This window comes from Drosophila mojavensis, unplaced genomic scaffold (genome assembly GCF_018153725.1).
Source record: "Drosophila mojavensis isolate 15081-1352.22 unplaced genomic scaffold, ASM1815372v1 contig_277, whole genome shotgun sequence".
Classification (NCBI taxonomy): domain Eukaryota; kingdom Metazoa; phylum Arthropoda; class Insecta; order Diptera; family Drosophilidae; genus Drosophila; species Drosophila mojavensis.
Window position 1 is genome coordinate 4051455 of NW_025318822.1, and position 19319 is coordinate 4070773.

Below are 19319 nucleotides of genomic sequence, written 5' to 3' on the forward strand. Positions count from 1 at the left end.
GTTTCTATTTCTAAAACAAGAAGTGCATTTTTTATTTATCTTATTAATATGTCTACAGTTTTCAGCGTATTTCGAAGAAATTTGCCTTGCCCTAAAGTCAATGCAAACAGTCACGTCACAAAAAATATGTATGTACATATGTGCGTTTGTATTAGCTTGTGCAATTAACAGTTCATAGCTAATTTATTAGACAAAACTTTTTATTGGTTCGACTAATGCGATTTTTGGCCTGTATTCGGTGTTCACAAGAAAAACTTGAAGAATGCTCATCAGTGCGCGATCTAAGCTCAAAAGTAGCGAATGGATATTGTATTTATTCTAGAGCCATCGGAGAATCAGGATATGAAAGAAAATGGCGGAGGCTCGCTTGCGCAGAAACATAAGTCGACAAACACCCATGCTGTACGTAAATGTATATATGTCTATAATAATAATAATAAACATACATACATAGGTATGTACGCGATATTCTACTATAAAATACAAGTCATGCCTATTTGTGCTCTCAATTAAGTATTTACTTTGTGTGCTTATATAATCGACTGATGCCTTAAATTATTTAAATTTTGGATTTCCGTTAATTGTGCGGTGAGAGAACTTTTCGTTTGAAATGTGTTGCTCCCAGTGCGAGGCAATTAAAAAGAAAAAAAAAAAAGAATAAAAAAGCTATTAGACACTTGTGTAGAAGGCGCACTTAAATCACTGTCAATGTTCACGTGTGCGTGGCATCAAAATCGTTTATTTCAAATTGTTTGTAAATATGAACATACAAATGATACATGTAGTGGCTGCCTCCCATGACCTTCGGTTGCATGCGACTTCGGAAATCGAAACGATTCGATTCGATGCGAAGTGAAACAACGCTTTGTAACGGAAATGCAAGTGTATTGCATTGAGTTTTAGGTAAGAGAACTGAAGCACAATAAATCACGAAGCACCTGCCCCTTGCAAACAGTTTTCATTTTCGAAGCGAAAACACACGACACCAATTATAATTAAATTGTGGCCAATTTTCGATTTGAACAACTATGGAATGTTTTTTATTTGTTTGTTTGCTTTTTTCCAGTGCAGCACAAATAACTATTTTATGGACTATTTATTTTTAACACCTAACACAACAGTGCAATTTAAATTTCCGACGTTAGTCTCGAAAGGTAGACGCGCTTTCGATTTTATTGGTAATTTATTTTGAAACCTGTTTTAATTCGTCTTCACACTTTCTCTCCGTCCCACTCCGACACACACAGCTTAATTCTAAAAACGCCGTTTCATTTGTAGTTAATTGCAATATCTGTAAATTCCCTCTATGTCTGTGCCAGTCTGGCAGCATTAGATGTTGTGTCGCCGTCGCCGTCGTCGTCGTCGTCGTCGTCGTCGTCGTCGTCGTCGTCGTCGCAGCTTTGTCGCTAACAAAAAGCTGCACTGCTTTGTTGAAGTACAATAACAATTTATGCTGTATGTATGTATGTATTATAATGTGTGTCTGTTAGATATATTTCGATACCGGTTTGCGGCTGATCGCACCAGTAAACAAACTAAGTCGAGCTGATATATGTATTATACTTACATATGCCTTGTAATGATGCTCCTCATAGAGATTGCCAAAATTAGAAGACTTTTAACTATAAATAATAGCAAAGGCTCTGCACACAGTTATGCTTAAGGTGCTTTACTATCTATTATGAGTACAAATACATGTGCACATGTACTTGCCTAATATACGCGGCATATACATAATAAATGAGCTTGAAATAACTTCCAGTAATGGGCAGTCTTTAGGCTAAATAGAGTCACCAGCTATTTGTAAGCTAAATTTTAAGGATCTCATTTAGAATTTAGCGTACATTGTGCAACATGATATATTTATCTATATATCTAATATAAAAAATATATATATATACTTATTACTGTCCTAGCTGTCAAAAAGTACTTAATGCTTTAGCTATCAATGCGATACGAGCAGAGCTGCCGGCAGCGCCGATGTCGGAGCCGAGACTTTGTTTTGTAAGCTGCGTTTTCAGTGTGTGTTTGGTTGTCGAGTGCTGTTACTGTGGCTGTTGTTGTTGTTTTGCTTTTGCTGTAAGTGACGAGCTTAGCTTCAGGCCTGAGTTGGGTTTTTAGGTTTCCGTTTTCAGTTTGTTTTGACCGCGCGACTCGTTCTGATGTTGGCCTAAAGCGAATCGCGTGAATTAAAAATAAAGTGTAAAGATCTTTAATTTAACGGCAGCAATATAAATAAAAGTGAATCGAATGAATTATAAATAAATATATTTGCATAGCTTGTTTTAAAAAGTATTAACCCAAAGAGTGTCTGCGTCCCGTTGTGTTCCTTTCACTCGACTTGAAGGTTTCTTTTGCCTCAAGAAGTTTGCGGTTCCGGCTGTGGCCTATGACATTTGCATTACAAATTGTTATTCAACTTGTGCAATGAATTTAATGAGGATTGCTCATTGAGTCGACCGATCGTAAAATTGCTGATGCCAAAGAAGAATTTATTTCGATATATTTTTTCAAAGATGTTTATGGGCTGAAATGAGCTTCAGGAAATAATAATGTGAAGAAATTGAAATACAACAAAAATATAATATTTTATGCCTCTTGGCGATTTTTATATTGTGGAGCTTATTCAAATGCAAATTCCTGAAGCATAATTAGAAACCAGTTTCGAAAGTTAAAAAAAGCAACCACGAATTGTTATATCTTTACTTATTGCTAAAAAGTTTTGTTGACGCCTTCATCCGAGATGGTACCACATAACACCTGAGAGTACCTACCAGCTGGCACTCAGAAATATTAGAAATAGCTTGCAAAACAAATAAACCTTCATGGAATAGCCTACTAAACTATAGCAATTTCAATTTATGTTAAACTCTATCGTATTATTGGCTAAAGGTACTGCCATCGTCTCGAATTGCTAACTGGTTTATGTGCTCATTGTGTGTCTTTAAGGGTCTCCTGCCGACCCTGACCTACATAATGCTCATATCAGAGGAAAGATAAATGATTGTCGAAAATTTAAAAAACAAGAGAATTTTGATTTCAGTGCGCTGAACCTGCAAGCTTCTCTCTCTCTCTCCCTCTCTCTCTCTCACTCTCTATATATATACAACGCAGTTTCAGTTGTCAACTTATAAAGACTTTTATAATAATGTTCATATTATGTATGCAAATTTTACTCCGCGAACACTGAATATTTATAACTGAATAATTTATAATCGCTGAAAAGTTAAGCATTAAACAGGTTGTTCCTTTTTTATTTATTATAATTTTTTTTTTAACAATACAAAGTTGCTAATAAGTTCATTGCAACATTCCCCAAAAAAGGCAAAATTCAATTCAATTACACATATTAACACGTAACAACAATTTGTGTCAAATAAATATTAATAATGACGACCACGGCGCGTAGGTCGTAGGCGCATATTAATTAAAAAACAGCAAACGTTAAATATGTCAAAGAAAGCCAATTACAAATCGCTGTGACGCATCGCATCGAATTGAATTTTTGGCAATTAGCCGTTTGCAATTAAAAAACCTAAGAATCACAACAGAAAACGTGCTAGCTAGTGTTGCGTTAGCTTCGATTTCGTTACGTTACGTTAGGTTTGATGCGTTAATTCAACGATTCGTTAAGTTGGCTCTGTCGCATTTTTGGCGCCATTTCAAATGTTATTCAATTGAATGATAGCAGTTAGTGTGCAATGCCAAACAAAATAACGGATGAGCACAAACGCAACTGAAAGCAAAGCAACAACGAAAAGAGAAACGCATACCACATCAAGTATACGTCACGATGTCCAATGGCAAAGCAGCTGTATCAGCTGATAAAAATGGGTAAACAGAATGACTGTGTAAATAACTAATGACTGCAATTAAATTGTACTAACTAAAAACTTGTTTTCTTTTCGTTTTGCATTTTTTGTATTTATAGCGCACTGAATGATCGTCCTTTATTCATGCACAATGGCAACAACAACAACAATCGTCGCATTTCCGGCGTTATCGATGTGGAAGTAAGCAACTTTCGCCGGGCTCTGCCACAGTTTCTAGCTGTTAGTATTAAGAACCTATTGCTATTCGGTAAATAACTTGTAATACTCGCATTTCTTAATTATATGTACATATTAAACACTGTGTGCTAAGCGGGGAATGACATAATCAAATTCGCATTGAACAATGCAAAACTCACGATAATCAAAATCATATTCATTTTCGCTTTTAAGTGTCTAGCTTATCTATTGTTAAATCCGGCAATTGTTCTCTTTTAAAAACAATTAAGATGTGGAATTTGAAGACTTCATTCCCTGACTTTGGCTTAATCAAAATGAAAATATTTTCTATTTGTAATTTTCAATTTCAATAAACGCGTAATTCCATTCGTAATGCAGGGTATGGCATGACTCTCGGCTTTCCCACAATTGTTATACCAGCCATTCAGGGGGGCGAGGGACGCCGAGAGGGGTCGGACAGCGGGATAGTGCTTAACAAAGAGGAAATATCATGGTTCAGTAAGTACGACGGCATCACCTGGCTGCATTGAGCGTGCGACAACTAATTGACTTTACGCAGGTTCGATTAATTTGATTTGTGTGCCGTTGGGCTGCCTCTTCTCTGGCCTATTGACCCAGCCCCTGGGCAAGCGGCGCGCCATGCAGGTGCGTATCCCTAACACCTTACAAGCATTGAACTGCAAACTGATTTCATGTTGCAATTATGCTGCTGCTTGCTTTGTCGTATCTGTGTGTGCTAATGCATCTGCATCTGTATCTGTATCTTTGTGTCTGTGTCTGATTACGTTTTGCAGTTTGTCAACCTGCCCATACTGGCTGCCTGGCTTATGTTTCACTTCGCCACGCGCACGGAGCATCTGTATGCGGCTTTATGCTTGGCTGGTCTCGGCGGCGGCCTGATGGAAGCACCCGTAAGTGATCACGATCCATTCAAAAGTCAGCCCACTAACCAACTAACCAACTAATTGAGTTTATCTAGCCACAAGTATTATGTTCAACCTTGCTAAAGTAAACAAATAACAAAATTTATATACACACATATGTATATAAATGAGCGTTGCAGTTGGACGCAACCGACTGCATAATATTCGTTCACGCTCCGAAAACAATCGAATTGAATAATTTTTATGCACAAATATTTATTAATTATTTTACTTTGGATTTATCAAATCTTATGTAGAGATTTTCGATTTGTAAAAGTTTCAATGCAGAAGCAATTGCATGGACGAACAATTAAGGACATTTTTCTAGCATAGACATTTTTGATCTATTCATATTTCGAGTCACTGGAATTAAATTATTAATAAATGTATAATATTAAAGACGTTAGGAACAGTAAAGGTATTATTTAGGATAATCTGACTTTTTTGTGGAAGCCGTTTCCAATTATTTGGTAAGTCAAAAGTTTGAGCCTGGTCTAATGCATGTGGCTCGAAAAATTTGCCTTATCAGTTGTTTTTTTTTTCTCATTAGCTTGATTTAAGTTTAGCAGCTAAAAGTATGATAGTTAATAAATCTTTAAATCGTTTTAAGATCGAGCAAACACTACAAAAGCAATACAAACGTCTAATTTGTGAAGGCCAAATTAAAGTTGGTAACACGAAATCGATGCTAAGGCACAAGGCCAAATCGCAGCCAGCAAAACGTAATTGCTGCAGATTCCCATTTAGAGAGACATTAAGAGCTACTGCTTGGCGCTTTTATTGGAGCCCAGTGCACGGTGCATGTTCGAATTGTCATTGTTAGATGGCCTCGAAGGTCTCCTTGAGACGTCGATGCTTGCTTGGCTGGTGGCACTTAATGTCAATGCACTAAGTGATCTTCACCTTTTGCAGGTGCTGACATATGTGGCCGAGATAACGGAGCCGAGGTATCGCGGCATTCTGTCGGCGCTGGGCACCACCTGTGTCATCACTGGCGTCTTTGTACAGTTCATACTGGGCTCCCTCATGGACTGGCGCAGCGTGGCGGCGGTGAGCGCCGCCTTCCCGGTCATTACGATAGTCATGCTGTGCTTTGTGCCCGAGAGTCCCATTTGGCTGATACGGGAGGAGCGATACCGGGAGGCCGTCAAGTCGCTGCAGTGGCTGCGTGGCTGGGTGCCGGAGCATCAAGTGGAGACGGAGTTCAATCGCCTCTACGATGAGCTGGTCACCCAGAAGGCCATCGAGGAGGCCACCGAGGGCAGTGGGGCGTTGCCTGGCCAGCGCCGCACGCTGAAGCATCGGCTGCGGATGTGGCGCAAGCGCACCTTCCTGGTGCCCTTCATGCTCGTCTCGTTCACCTTCTTCACGGGCCACTTTTCCGGCAAGACGCCGCTGCAGACGTATGCCGTGCAGATCTTCCACACGCTGAAGGCGCCCATGAACAAATACCATGCCACGATCCTGCTGGGCGTGGCCGAGATGCTGTCCACCATATTGGGCGTCGCTCTGATCCACTTCACGGGCAAGCGGCCGCTTGTGCTGATCTCGACAGTGGGCACGGGCTTGTGCTTCTTAGGCACCGCGACCTATGCGCACTTCCTGAACGATGTGCCCGGCTTTGCGGTCAACAATGTCGTGGTGAACGCCTCGGCGATTGTGCCGAAGGGCAGCATCATATCGCAGGCCAACATATCGAAGATATTTGAGAATCAATATCAGGATGAGCTGGTGCATCAGCACCAGCTGCAGCAGGAGCGAGAGCATGAGCATGAGCTGGAGCAGCAACTGACCACGATGCTGCAAGAACTGGATACGACCACGATAGAACAATTTGATACGACAATGGAGCCATGGAATCGTATCAAACGCGAATTGGACACGACATTGAGTCCACACAACGTTGACGAATCGGAAGTGACAACGCTGCTGCCCGAGCCAGCGGCTGCTGCTCCTGTCGGCGTCAGCAGCGAAGTTCCGCCATCGAAGCCCCCCATCTCGGAAGATCTGCTGCTGACTGTGCCCAAGCAGGAGCGCAACTATTTGGTATGGGTGCCGCTCATACTGCTGCTCTTGTCCGCCTTCTTCTCCCATCTGGGCATTCGCATGATACCCTGGATACTCATTGGCGAAGTGTTCCCCGCCGACATACGCAACATGGCGTCCGGCTTTGCCGGCGGCGTTGGCTACGTCTTTGGCTTTCTGGCCAACAAGCTGTTCCTGCTGATGCTCAGCACGTTGACGTTGCCGGGCACATTTGCGTTCTATGCCAGCGTCGCCTTCATTGGCGCAGTCGTGCTCTACTACACGCTGCCTGAGACGGAGGGCCGCACCCTGGCGGTAAGCAGAACTTAGCGAAACAATCGTCGAACGAATCGGGCCTCACATCTCAATTTAATTTCTTGCAGGAAATCGAGGCGCATTTCTCCAAGAAATCGGATATGAATCTGCTGCGCAAGCAGCCGCCACAGCACGCAACCGAAAAGCAACAGAGTCCGCCTGTAAACGGAGCGAATGCCATCCAGCTGGACAACCTACAGGATCTGCACATGCCGGTCAGCCAGCTGCAGCAGGCTAAGATTATAAAGTTGCAGCAGAGCGACTTCGTGCCAGCGGCGCAGCCGGAGCGGCCGACAGACCGAGGCGCTGCCTTGGCCGGCGTCAGCAACCCCGCCTTCGAGGAGACCAACAATACGACACATCTCTGAAGTCATTCTTGTTACCTTTCCAGTGATATCCCTAAGCATTAAAGTAATACCATAATAAGTTCTAAATCCTGGCTAAACAAATGTCGCATTTGTTTGTTATTTTATTATTGAATTCATTTCTCGGCCGCAACTTATCCCGTGCTGGTCGCAAGCTCATATATTTTCTGGTTCGGCCTTGCCTGATTGTCATACAGGCAGGTGACATAAACAGTGGAATTGCTGGACACCTTGTGCACCAGCATGCCGCAGCCCATTTTAGTGGCCTTGTAGTAGGCCAGATGTGCGAATGCCCTGTGTGACGCGTTGCCCGTGTCCTCATATTTCGTTACGAGTTCAATGGGAAACTCCGCAAAGCTGTTCTTGAAGAATTTATCGATGACGTATATGAACGACGATATTGTCTGCTCCGAAGTCTCGAAGGTGTACGAGGTACGCCCCACATTCAAGAATCGTGGAATATTCACGCATTTGGCAAACTCATCAGCGTTGCAAAAGTTTGTGACGCGCATGGCCACCGTGGATAGCTCCTTGTCCCAGCGAAGCAGCGGCATGGGCTTGGCCTTGGGCAGCCGTTGCGGCGAGCCCGACAGAGAGGCGCGCAGCACGTTGTGCGCCGCCAGGATTTTGGCTCCGTGAATATTCATGTTGATACCCTTTCGTGGCTTGGGGCAGTTGTCGCCCCACTTTTGTAAAGTGGAAATCATATATCATAGTTGACTATCGGATTCAAGTGCGGTTATGTGAAACTTACAAAGTTGACATTGCAGCAAATGTGCCGTACGCCTTTCGGACAGAGTCTTGTCTGGCAGTAGTCGGGCGGCTTTTTGGGGACTGTCGGCTGCTCACGCTTGTATATGGGTATTTTAGTCCTATAGAGTGGTATGCGCCAAACTGCGCCATCTGTGACCAGGAATTCACCCAAAATATGAGCGAATACCACAATTAGAGCTATAGGAATGATCATCTTTCATTGCCTCTCACTGTCTTTCACTTACTATTTTCCAGAATGCTAAATCTCGTAAGCTTACAGTCCAACGCGATTCGATCCATGTACCGCTTATTTAAGAAATAAAGTATTACTAATTACGACTGTTGGTGGAATCGAAGCAGGGGCGAACTGTCAACAGCTTTGCGCCAGGGTGGTCTCAAGGATTGTTCCATTGCTACGATCATCTGCCTCTTCATATGCTCAATTTGATCAAGTTCTTATCTTCATTTTTGTAAAACGCCCTTTAATATTTTTGTCAAAATGTGAGCACCCAATTTCGACTTAATTGCGTGTACAGCAGGAATAGTGTGCACAAAGTTACAGCAGGCAGTGTAATGTAAAAGCGGAGAAGTGCATTGAATTTTGGTATATTAATACAATAGAGTGGAACTCTGCAGATATGTCAAGCGTGATCAGTTCAATTCGAGTAAATAACAGAAGTAAAGATATCTTCGTCTAGAGGAAATTGTGCCCTTACTCACATTGAATTCAATAAATAATGTAGCACTAATTACAAACGGTTCCCAGCTAAAGGATTAGTCGATTAATAATCACAATTGTTAACTACAGGTTTATGTGAACTTCGACTTGTAACGTAGATTTAAAGCATGCTTAAATATAATATTGTATAACACGGTTCTCATAGATATATATGAAGATATTAATATGCTTGTACAGCCGCCAAATGGTTATTGCTCAACTTTAAGTTTCATCATCCTGCAACTCCAGAAACTGCGTACAAACATCGCGACTGCATTCACCTTTGTTATTGAATAGGAATTTATAGTAGTGACCATCCGCGCAAATAGCTAAACGAAACAAAAACAACATTGTTTTGAGTTCTTTAAATGTATCTGAAATGAGACTCACCCACAACCGAATTGGAATCGGCACCAAAGGCACATATACAGCGAGGTCCCTGCGGTATGGAGAACTTCACGAAACTCCATTGACTGGAAAAATACTTGGGTATCATCGGAAGCGATGATTCACGTTGCTTGTTGTCCTCCAAATTGAAGACATGAATGGTGCCATGATCCGAGGCCACAACAATCATTGTGGACTGATGATTGAAGTTGATGCAAAATATGTTTGCATGATTGCTGCCGCGTCGCAGCTCGGACACCTTCTTCCCGTTTTCTGTATCAAAAATGCGTATCAATGTGCCTTTCTCGCCGGCGGTGGCCAATCGAGTGCCTTGCAAATTCAATGCAATGCAACTGATGGCCGCCTCGTGGGCAATCACCTCCAATGGGGCTCGTTCGGTATTGGCAAGATCAACGATTTGTACATGACCGGTACGCCGGCCAGGGAATGCGAGTAAACTTTTGTTGCTGTGTGGACAGAGGACACACAGGCCGTTCGGATTGGCACTGGTCTCGAACACATGCAGCTGCTGTGGCTGCTGTGTGAATGTGTACACCTTAATGACGCCCTCTAGCACGACGACAATCCGATCCCGTCTCAGGCGCACTGCTCGCACCGGCTGATTGAAGTCCAGAGATATTGCCGGTGATTTCTTGAGATCATCCCAGACAATCACCTTATTGGGCGGATACAGCGGCCGAATCCCGCCGCCGACAAGCGCCAGATAATTGCAGCGAAAGAGCATCTCAACATGGCTGAGGCCACCTGAAACACGCAAAACACAAAGCAAACTGTGAGTCATTGTTGGGGAATTGTGGAAAGTTTTCACACACAATTAGTTAATATATCTTCGTAAAAGAAGAGAGATAGACTTGAAGGTAATTAATTTTAAAATAATACTTTTACCAATTCAATTTTGGTAGCTTACATGTGAAAATTGAGACAATAAACTGATAAATAAAAAAAATCTCTCAGCTAAGCGCATCACAAGATAGATTTGTGTGATAATATTATCAATGTATGCACTTTGCAGAACATCTATTTCACATACACACACTTACCTTCGGGAAAGTATTGGCGTTCCTTTTCTTTTAGTGGATCACAATTGTATACTCGAAACCCGGTGTCTGTGGCACAAGCAAAACATCCTGCGGCGCAATTAGATCGGTGAATGGTTATAAACGTATATATATTTTACATATAGTATGTTTATTGCACGTTGAAAGTTCGTGTTCGTGAATAAGTAAACAACAAACAAAGTAAGATGTACATACCTTGGTCCTGGTTAAATCCAGCATAAAGCAGGCCATTGCCATACGGATTCTGCTCCGTTAAGTTCATAATAATGTCGTTGCACTTTTAAGCCCAACAATGATTCAATTGTTTCCTCCACTCCAACGCACAAAAATTTTTAACTGCGTGATGATTTCTATTTATTTTTTTTTATGCATTTGTACGAGGGCTGAGAGCGCATATGTTGCTGTTACGCTACCAACTTCATGCTGCTCACAATCGCGTAAACAGATTTCGTGATTTACGATAGTAGTCTGTTTGGTATTTTAATATCAATTATTGGTAAAAATAGGACTTTTGCTATTTTGTTGGTATTATTGTACGGAGTAAAATTTGTGATATTTTTCAGCATTCAGTAAGCTGTCATATTGTAACGAATCGTTGTGCATTTAGATTGCTATTATTTTCTGAATTCCTATTGATGACTTAGTTTGTTGCCTGGATACCAATTGAAACGGCATGGATTGTAGCGATTTAAATACTTTCGGCGACGACGACATTATTGAACCATGCCGAACGTGCGGTATTTATTTTATTTCCAACCATGCAGTTATACAGCCAATATTTACAATTCCTGGTACCGGTGACATATCTAATGGCTTCATGAAAGAAATAGTGGAGCAATTGAATGCCTGGAATCTTGAGGTAGTAGTGAAGACACCTTGTTAGCCAACCAAATGATAAAAACTCTCTCTCACTACAGGTAGACAGGAACGACGGTCGGCCACAGTACATATGCATTGCGTGCATTAATGAATTTCAGAAGGTGCTAAACTTTAAGCGCAGCTGCCTGGATACACAGCAGCAATTTGACGAATTGGACTGCAAGCGTGCGCACAATGGGCTTGTGATAAAAAAGGAAATTGATCCGCCCAGTGAAGAGACTAAATACTGTGAGTTCATTTATATAGACTCTGACGAAGAGGCTGGTAGCGAAGAGGATGGCAGCAGACGCGTCTGTGCTCCTCTCGACATACCCCACGTGCCCATTAAGGAAGAGCATACGGCTCGTGTCCCACAAGAGACGCAACTTAAGCCAGCAGTGCCGTTAGTTAGTAATTTGTCCGACGAGGCGACTTTTACAAAAGTCGAGCCCAATGTGCTGGCCACTGCAAATGGCTTCAACTCCCAATTGTTCGAGAGCGCGACCCCACCAAATGAGCAGCAAGATAGCGATGACGATATCATTAAGTTTACCTATGAAGATGATGAAGACGGCGCAGCGTTGGTGACGCTGCCAGCGCCAATTGAGGATCAGGGTGTCTATTGCAAGCTATGTGGACATGCTTCAGCTACACAGGAACGACACAATGAGCACATGAGTCGCATTCACATGCTTAAGGATTGCGAGTGTTACATATGCGGCAAAAAATTCGCCAATGCACATGAATCGCGGCTCAGGTTCCACATGAAATGGCACAAATTACAAAAGCATCTTAAGTGCCCGATCTGCGGCTTCTTTTGCAATTCCAAAGACACACTCAAAGAGCACAAACTGGCAGTCCATACCCGTTCCAAATGTGAATTCTGCGGCAAGAGTATGTCTAAGTATTTATTCAATTTTATTGCTAAATCTTATTGATGTTTATTTTCCAACCAACAGCCATGAAGCACAGACAGTTGCAGGCGCATCTTAATCGGCATATACAAGGTAAGCCAGCACATTTACCTATTTGAATTCTATTATACATGAATAAATAATTTATTTTTTGCAGATCACGAAGAAGAACTGGCGCGCAAAATGAGTTTAATGCAGGCAATAGAAACGCCAGCCCCACCACTATCGGAGGATTTGATACAATGCGCCTTTTGCGTGAGCACATTTAACGATGCTGATGAACTTCAGAAGCATGTGGTGTCCACACATCGAATGGCCGCTGAGTCAGAGCAGCTGCCAGCAATTGATACATCTTCCATATTAACCGGCCAAACAGAGTTTCCAGAGTCGCCAACTGTTTGTAAGACTCCGATACCAGATGCAACCAATAGTAGCCAAAGTTCAAGCAATTCTAATAGTGCACGTCAGGAGAAGTCGATGTGCCAGTGCAGCATTTGCGGAAAGCAGTTCGATTTAAAAATTAAACTTAATCGACATCTAAAGATGCATACTAAGTCACCATTCTGATGGACAAACAAACACGTTAGCAAGGTTTTCCAAGTCCTGTAATAGCAGCCACGACTGGATAACAATATAAACTTCATGCACACATAGATTATGCCATCAAGTCACTGTGAATATTCAATATTTCATTTAGTTGTAATTATCAGATCCTAGAATAAAAATTAAACTGCGAGACAAATTTGATGTTAGATAACAGCAATATTTATGCTAATATCATATATTAATTAGTGGGCAGGCAGGTTTCGCTTCTTCGAAATATAAATCACGTGCCCAACTCCTGAATTCTCATATAATTATACGAAGCAAAATTTGTAATGTTAAACTTTTTGCTTAAAATCGTAAATTACATAATGTTAGCTACTATGTATAGTTATATATATGTATATATAAATGATAAATGGTAAATCCAAACAACTGGTTATGTAAACAACGTAGTTTTAACAAGCCTCTGCCACATGCGCCCCATCACTTAATTGCCATGTCCTCCACTTGCCGTCTTCAGCACAGCAGCGGGCAACAGTTTTGTGTTTAACGCTTTGCCAGCTACCGCATCAACAGCTGCCGTCGTTACATTGCTCAGTTTAACGCCACTGCCGGCGCCGACGGTTGCTGACGCTGTGGACATGGGTATCACCTTCATGTTGGACAATGGCTTCAGATTGACGCCCTGCAGTCCGGGCGTAAAGAACAATTGGCCGCCATTGTTTTGTACGGCGAATACCAGATTATTGGCAGGAGTTGTGGTGGTTGTGGTCACCGTAGACGTGGTGCTCACATTGCTGCCACTGCTACTGGTAGCGAGTAGCACATTCTTGCCCAGACGTAGAGTCTGCGTCGCACCAGCGCCAATCAGCAGAGTTTTGGGAGCAGTGGCAATGGCGGTGGACGTGCTGGGCTGGCTGCTGTTGCTGATGCTGGTCGTGTTGCTGCTGGTGGCGAGCCGGAGCAACTGATTGCCCATGATGACCGTTTGCATAGGTCCACCTGAAGCATTACGCGAGGGAATAGTCTGCAATGAATAATGTGCATGTTACGGAGCGTCTCGAAGTTAACTAATGCATGCCATATGCTTACCGTTCCCTGTAGTTTCACCGTCTGCCCGCCAATCACAATATTTTGCGCTGTCTTCAGCCCAGCGACGCCACCGCCGGTGGTCAGCGTGGTGGCCGTGCTCGTTTGTGTGCTAACCACTGCAGCGCCGCCCAGCTTTAGCGTCTTGGCGGTCAGTAGCAACGGCTTTCCGGACATAACTGTCGTCTTGCCTATGATTTTTGGCACCATTGTCGCATGGCCGCCGGTAACAATGCGCGCCGTGGTCGGCAGCTGCTTAGTCGTGGCCAACTGCTGCTGTTGTTGTTGTTGTTGCTGCTGTTGCTGGGTCTGGGTCTGGGAGTTGGGCGTCAGCGTTATGACATTGCCACCGGTGGCCGTTGTCGCTAGCTGTATGAGCTTGCCAGCATTTTGCTTCTGCAACAGACTCTCCAGCGTCACTATGTGACCGGATTGCGTTGCTGTGGATGTGCCAGCCGATGTTGTTGCCGCCACTGGACTCGTGCGTATGATACGCGTTGTTGCCTGCGAGGTAGCAACAGCGACAGCAGTTCCAGCTCCTCCTCCTCCTCCTCCTGCTGCTGCTGTAGATATAGGCTGCTTGAAGCTCTGCAATACAATGCGCTGCTGCTGCGGCGAGAGATTCGCGGTGGCCAATGGTTTGGCCTGCCCAGTCACTGTGCTGAGTATTTTAGGTGCCGCTTTTGGAAGCGCCTGGAACACAATGTTTTTGTTCGATGATATTGCTGTGTTGCCTGTAAAGAAGATAATTAATTAGCAACATATTTATGAATTGAAATATTGGGCAAGTCCCAAGCACTAACCTACGAGGATTCTCTGCTGCGGCTGTTGTTGTTGTTGCTGCTGCTGTGGTTGCTGCGACTGCTGTTGCTTCTGCTTCAATTGCTGCTGCTGCAGAGTGGCAAACGCCTGCGGCGACATCTTTACAATGGTACCAGTGCCCGTGCCCGTTTGCGTGCCACCAGATGCGGCATTGGTGATCGTACCGCCACTGGCGGACGTCGCGGGTTTGCTGTTGACAATGGAAACGCTGCCGATCTTCTGTTGCAGTGGGCGAACTGTTGTTTGTGCGAGCATGCGTGGTCCAAGTATTTGGACCGGTGGCGTGGGTCTGACCACAGTCGGACTTCCGGGCAGCTGCACAACCGAGGGTTTGCTAGCAGCTGGACTGGTAACACCGCTAGCGGGTAGCAGCCGTATAATATTTTTAGGCATTTGTTGGCGTGCGGGCGAAGCTTTGTTGGGCTGGCTGAGTTGTTGCTGCTGTTGATCCAATGGCAAAATGAAGTTGCCCGTTATAGAAGCTGCTGTTGCTGTGGCTGGTGCCTGGGTCTGCGTGGGCGAATTGATGACAATGGGCTTCTTGATGGTCATCTTTTTGTTGGGCGTGGCGGCCACATGAACAGTTTGTAAACCGCTGGGCGTGGACACCAGTATGGGCGTGGTATTACGCGTGGGACTGCTGTTCTGCCCCACTTGCTGCTGCTGCTGCTGGAGAGCTTTGGGTGAGGTTTTCAGCAGCTGAACAGTTCCAGATCCTGGCGACCTCTCCAGCAGCGTCACTACGCCGCTGCGCTGTGTGGGCTTGAGCAGAGATTTCTGTGTTGTCGCCAGCTGTTGGGAGGAAATAACAGCATTACCACCGGATGCTGCAGATCCGGCGGGCGGCACATGATATTTGAGCGGCGGCACTGGCGGAAATTTCACCTGCAATGGTAGCGTTGATGACTGCGCATGCTTCTTGATCATAACAGCTGTGGGATTCGGCGCTGTTGATGTTGCCACTGTTGATGTTGCATTTGTTGTGGATGTGGAAGCTGCCACCAGGGCGGGCAGCTCCTGTGGACACTGATCAACTGCTTCATCCTTCTTTGGCTTATTGTGCTTGCGCTGCTGCTGTTTCTGCTTGACAATCGTCTGATTCTGGCGGTGCATCCGCTCAAAGTCCGCCTCGCTGCGATTGCGATGCAAATAGATCCAGATCTTGCGCCGTGCATCATAGCGCACACACGGATCTAGGCCACCATGCATTCGATCCAGCGCCCCGCTTACGATCGTCTGCAGCACGTTCTCTGCCGCCTGCCGATTGATGAACTGCGAGCACTTCAGCAGCTCTGATATTTCTGACCGAGTGCCCTCGCCGTTGGGCAAGCGCGCGGTGGCGTCGCGCACCAGCGTCAGGATGGTCACATAAGGCGGCCTGTCGTCCACCATGACGGCATGGCCTCGTGCCTTGTTTAGGGCCAGGCTCTGCGTATAAATGCCCTTCACGGGACCCACAACGCTCTCGTAGCCGTGCATGCGATATGTGAAGGGGCGATGCGGTTGGTCGAAGCGCAAACGTTCCTGTCGCTGGAACTCCAGCATCTCCGATTGGGTGGCCACACGCACCGCCCAACTGGTGGGGCAACGTGGCGGTGGCGTGGGCGTCACATCGAGGGCAGTAACAGGATTTAATTGTTGATGTGGTTGCTGTTGCTGCTGTTGCAGCGGCAACTGATCCATTGCCGCTGTGTCCTCTTTGCATTGCTGCAACCAATACTGGCAGAGCGTTTGAAGGCGCGCATCCGAGTCGCGGCCAGCGCCAATCCACTGGTATATGTTCAGCTGTGTTTTGTGTTCAATGTAGGGCACATATTCCGCAGGCAGCCCAACAAAGTCGCCCGACAAGAAGCTAACAGCCGATTGCAGTAACTGCGTCCAATCGTTGGGCAGCAGACGCACCCAGTCGGGCAGCCCACTTGCCGAGTTATCTGTGCGCCACTTGTGCAGCTGCGACTGCAGCTCCTGGTAGTTCAAACGATGCTGTGGCGTGGACACAAACAGATCCCGCAGAAGCGAAAAGTAGCAGCCATGTGAACGCTGTGTGACCACTGCTGTTGTGTGATCTCGGGTGGGACTGCCAGTGATATGGGCACCGGCCTTGATTAGTGCCCGGGGTGAGTTGCTGCTGAACACGGCACGGGCCACAATGGGCTCCAGTTTTGGCAATTGCTGGGCAAGTGCAACGACAGCAGCCGGCACCATTGTCTTGGACATTGGCTTTATTATCTCCGGCTGTTCTTGCAATTCCTGCTCCAATTCGTCCTCATCCGGCTCGAACGCAGCGCGCCCATAAAGCTGCTGCGGCTCATCAGTGAGTAGCTCGGTAACCGGCTCCACCTGCTTGACCTTGCCGCCAATAGGCACCAGGGCGGGAGGCTCAGTGACTTGCTGCTGATTGAGGCGCGCCATCAAAGCCTTGGGCTTGCGTCCTGGCTTAAAGTTGCCCACGAACTGGGCGCGTGTGCAAATGTCACGCAATCGTATGTCAGCGGTATCAAAGTCAGGTAATTGCTGAAAAACAAATAAACATGTTTTACTTTCTCTCTATTGAAAATAGGAATTATGAATGAATATATGTTATAATCCCTATAAGCGATTGATTGGCAAATCACCATCAGGACATTTAATCATTCTACTACGCTGACAGTAGGCAAACTTCTCTTTCTCATGGGTTTTACTCACCGGGTGCTGGAGTTTCCGTCGCTTATAGTCGCGTAAATACTTCTTAAAGTTTTTCTCGTTGAGCGGCTGGATCCTGTCCGACTGCATGCTGCGCAGCACTTGCTCATCCTCGAGGCCGGGGTGGCGTTTGAAGAAGGTACTGTAAATGCATTTCTTGTCCGCCGCATTTGAAGGTCGCGTACTCGTTTCCACCTTTAATTGGCGCTCCTCGGCAATGATTGCCAATTGTGCCGCTTCTTCGTCCTGCTCGTCAGCGCTGATGTCGCCGGGCTGCAAGTTCAATTCACGTGCTAGCTGCACGAGCTCCTGGCAGTACCGCTTACGTGCACGCTCCACGCAGAACTTATTCTCTCTATTCAGCGTGGGCGTTTTACGTTTGCGAGGACGTGGCTGGGCCTTAAATGTATCACCATCAGTCGAAGGTGGGGCCATGGTATAGACCTGTTGCAGCAATTGCTCGCGGGATAGAAATAGTTCCTTGGCCAGCCGACTGAGACGCTCGGCTTTCTGGAAGCGGCACTCTCGTCTTTGTGACCGCTGAATGCTTTGGCGCAGTTGCAACACATCAGGACGAAGGTTTCCTTCTTCTAGCTGCCGTTGCAGCCGCAATAATGGAGACTGCCCGAAGCGTTGAATACCACCATTGAACAGTTGCAACAGAGTCCTCTGCTGTTCCGCTGCCGCCTGCGCCGGTGCCAGAAACCCTGCATAGCTGGGCAGCAGGGGTTGCAGGCGTGCCTGCATATTGTTGGGAAGCATTTGCCAGGTCTCGACTGAAAAGAATTCATGGAAAATTCGCGCATTTTCACAGAGTCCGCGGGGCAAGCGAAATACATGGCGATCGTCAAATTGCGCCAGCTCCAGCTCATCGGATTGGGTGGTGGTGGCATCATCCGAATCGGTATCGGTGTGCGTGTCCTGATCCGTGGCGTCATCATCATCATCGTCATCGTCATCATCGCTAGAGTTGTTATTAGAACTGCTTGCCGTTTTTCCGCTGCTGCTGGCGGCGCTGCTGTTACTGCTGCTGCAGTCGCTCAACTGACCACCATTGTCATTGATGTTGTAAGACCCGCTGAGCTCCTCCTCCTCTTCTTCGGATTCCGGGTATGGCATGCTGCTGTTGCTGATATTGTTGCTATTGTTGTTGCTCATAGCTACTTGGGGATTTTTTTAGTCGTATTAACGCAATTAATGAATGCAGCTTTGCTTCTATTCGCACACTGGGCAAATTTTTTCTCTACACTGATTTATAATTTTGGTCTCTTCCGCTGCCTCGTTATATCAAACATATTTGCTGCTTGTTTTCCTCTTTTTTATTACTTTTGCTTCTTCGGCTGTTAGCATGTTTTCTGTGCGTTTTTTGGTGTTTTTCTTCGCTTCGTATTTTCGGCACGTGTTGGCAGGGCCCAACACTTGATCTAGGGTCTGGCAGCACTGCGAAAAAAACAAAAATAAACAGCTGGTGCTATACGGACATAAATTTCAATCAATTTAATCAAATTATTTCATATAACTAATATCAGAAACAGTCACCATTATGCTAAGTTAGGCTTAATCCTAAATCTAAAGGGTTCTTTAGGCAATACATTTTTTAATTGTAGTGAAGACAGCAACACACTGATATATATTTATCATATTGAATCTGTGATTCGATTTATGGGAAAAAGTTGTATAATTTTCTCTCTAAATAACGCATATTAATTGTTAATTATGAATGTTTATGGATAAATAAAAGTTGTATTTTGCTATACGATTAAATGTCACGATGTGAATAGGTAACCGGTAAGAGAATATGGTCCATCTCTACTGTCGGCGCTAGAGTTGCCT

At 45.0% G+C, this 19319-nt stretch overlaps 5 protein-coding genes across 11 annotated transcripts; 2 read left to right on the top strand and 3 right to left on the bottom strand.

The window, feature by feature from the left end:
* The first annotated feature begins 291 nt into the window (after nucleotides 1-291).
* On the top strand, nucleotides 292-7707 carry LOC6574287 (facilitated trehalose transporter Tret1). Of its 7 annotated transcripts, none has more exons than XM_044008287.1 (8): nucleotides 2050-2202; nucleotides 3604-3834; nucleotides 3932-4080; nucleotides 4389-4508; nucleotides 4570-4655; nucleotides 4805-4921; nucleotides 5846-7273; nucleotides 7342-7707. In XM_044008287.1, exons 2-8 carry the CDS (start codon nucleotides 3794-3796, stop codon nucleotides 7639-7641), a joined length of 2241 nt encoding a protein of 746 aa, XP_043864222.1. In that variant the 5' UTR covers nucleotides 2050-2202; nucleotides 3604-3793; the 3' UTR covers nucleotides 7642-7707. The 7 variants fall into 7 exon arrangements, with proteins under 7 accessions (XP_015022851.2, XP_043864222.1, XP_015022847.2 ...); XM_015167361.3 differs by having other exon boundaries at nucleotides 3689-3834; XM_002000306.4 differs by having other exon boundaries at nucleotides 3692-3834.
* On the bottom strand, nucleotides 7701-8641 carry LOC6574288. Its single transcript, XM_002000307.4, has 2 exons — nucleotides 8393-8641; nucleotides 7701-8324 (listed from the first exon to the last, which is right to left on the bottom strand). Exons 1-2 carry the CDS (start codon nucleotides 8603-8605, stop codon nucleotides 7773-7775), a joined length of 765 nt encoding a protein of 254 aa, XP_002000343.1. The 5' UTR covers nucleotides 8606-8641; the 3' UTR covers nucleotides 7701-7772.
* Nucleotides 8642-9180: 539 nt separating this feature from the next.
* Nucleotides 9181-10992, bottom strand: LOC6574289 (WD repeat domain phosphoinositide-interacting protein 3). Its single transcript, XM_002000308.4, has 4 exons — nucleotides 10771-10992; nucleotides 10558-10644; nucleotides 9500-10261; nucleotides 9181-9438 (listed from the first exon to the last, which is right to left on the bottom strand). The coding sequence occupies exons 1-4, from the start codon at nucleotides 10835-10837 to the stop codon at nucleotides 9332-9334; spliced, it is 1023 nt and encodes a 340-aa protein (XP_002000344.1). The 5' UTR covers nucleotides 10838-10992; the 3' UTR covers nucleotides 9181-9331.
* A 143-nt stretch (nucleotides 10993-11135) lies between these two features.
* LOC6574290 (zinc finger protein 120) lies at nucleotides 11136-13338 on the top strand. Its single transcript, XM_002000309.4, has 4 exons — nucleotides 11136-11434; nucleotides 11493-12327; nucleotides 12393-12440; nucleotides 12505-13338. Exons 1-4 carry the CDS (start codon nucleotides 11249-11251, stop codon nucleotides 12912-12914), a joined length of 1479 nt encoding a protein of 492 aa, XP_002000345.1. The 5' UTR covers nucleotides 11136-11248; the 3' UTR covers nucleotides 12915-13338.
* Nucleotides 13090-18892, bottom strand: LOC6574291 (nuclear factor related to kappa-B-binding protein). Its single transcript, XM_002000310.4, has 4 exons — nucleotides 17490-18892; nucleotides 14786-17318; nucleotides 13986-14716; nucleotides 13090-13920 (listed from the first exon to the last, which is right to left on the bottom strand). Exons 1-4 carry the CDS (start codon nucleotides 18642-18644, stop codon nucleotides 13381-13383), a joined length of 4959 nt encoding a protein of 1652 aa, XP_002000346.2. The 5' UTR covers nucleotides 18645-18892; the 3' UTR covers nucleotides 13090-13380.
* Between the last annotated feature and the right edge of the window lie 427 nt (nucleotides 18893-19319).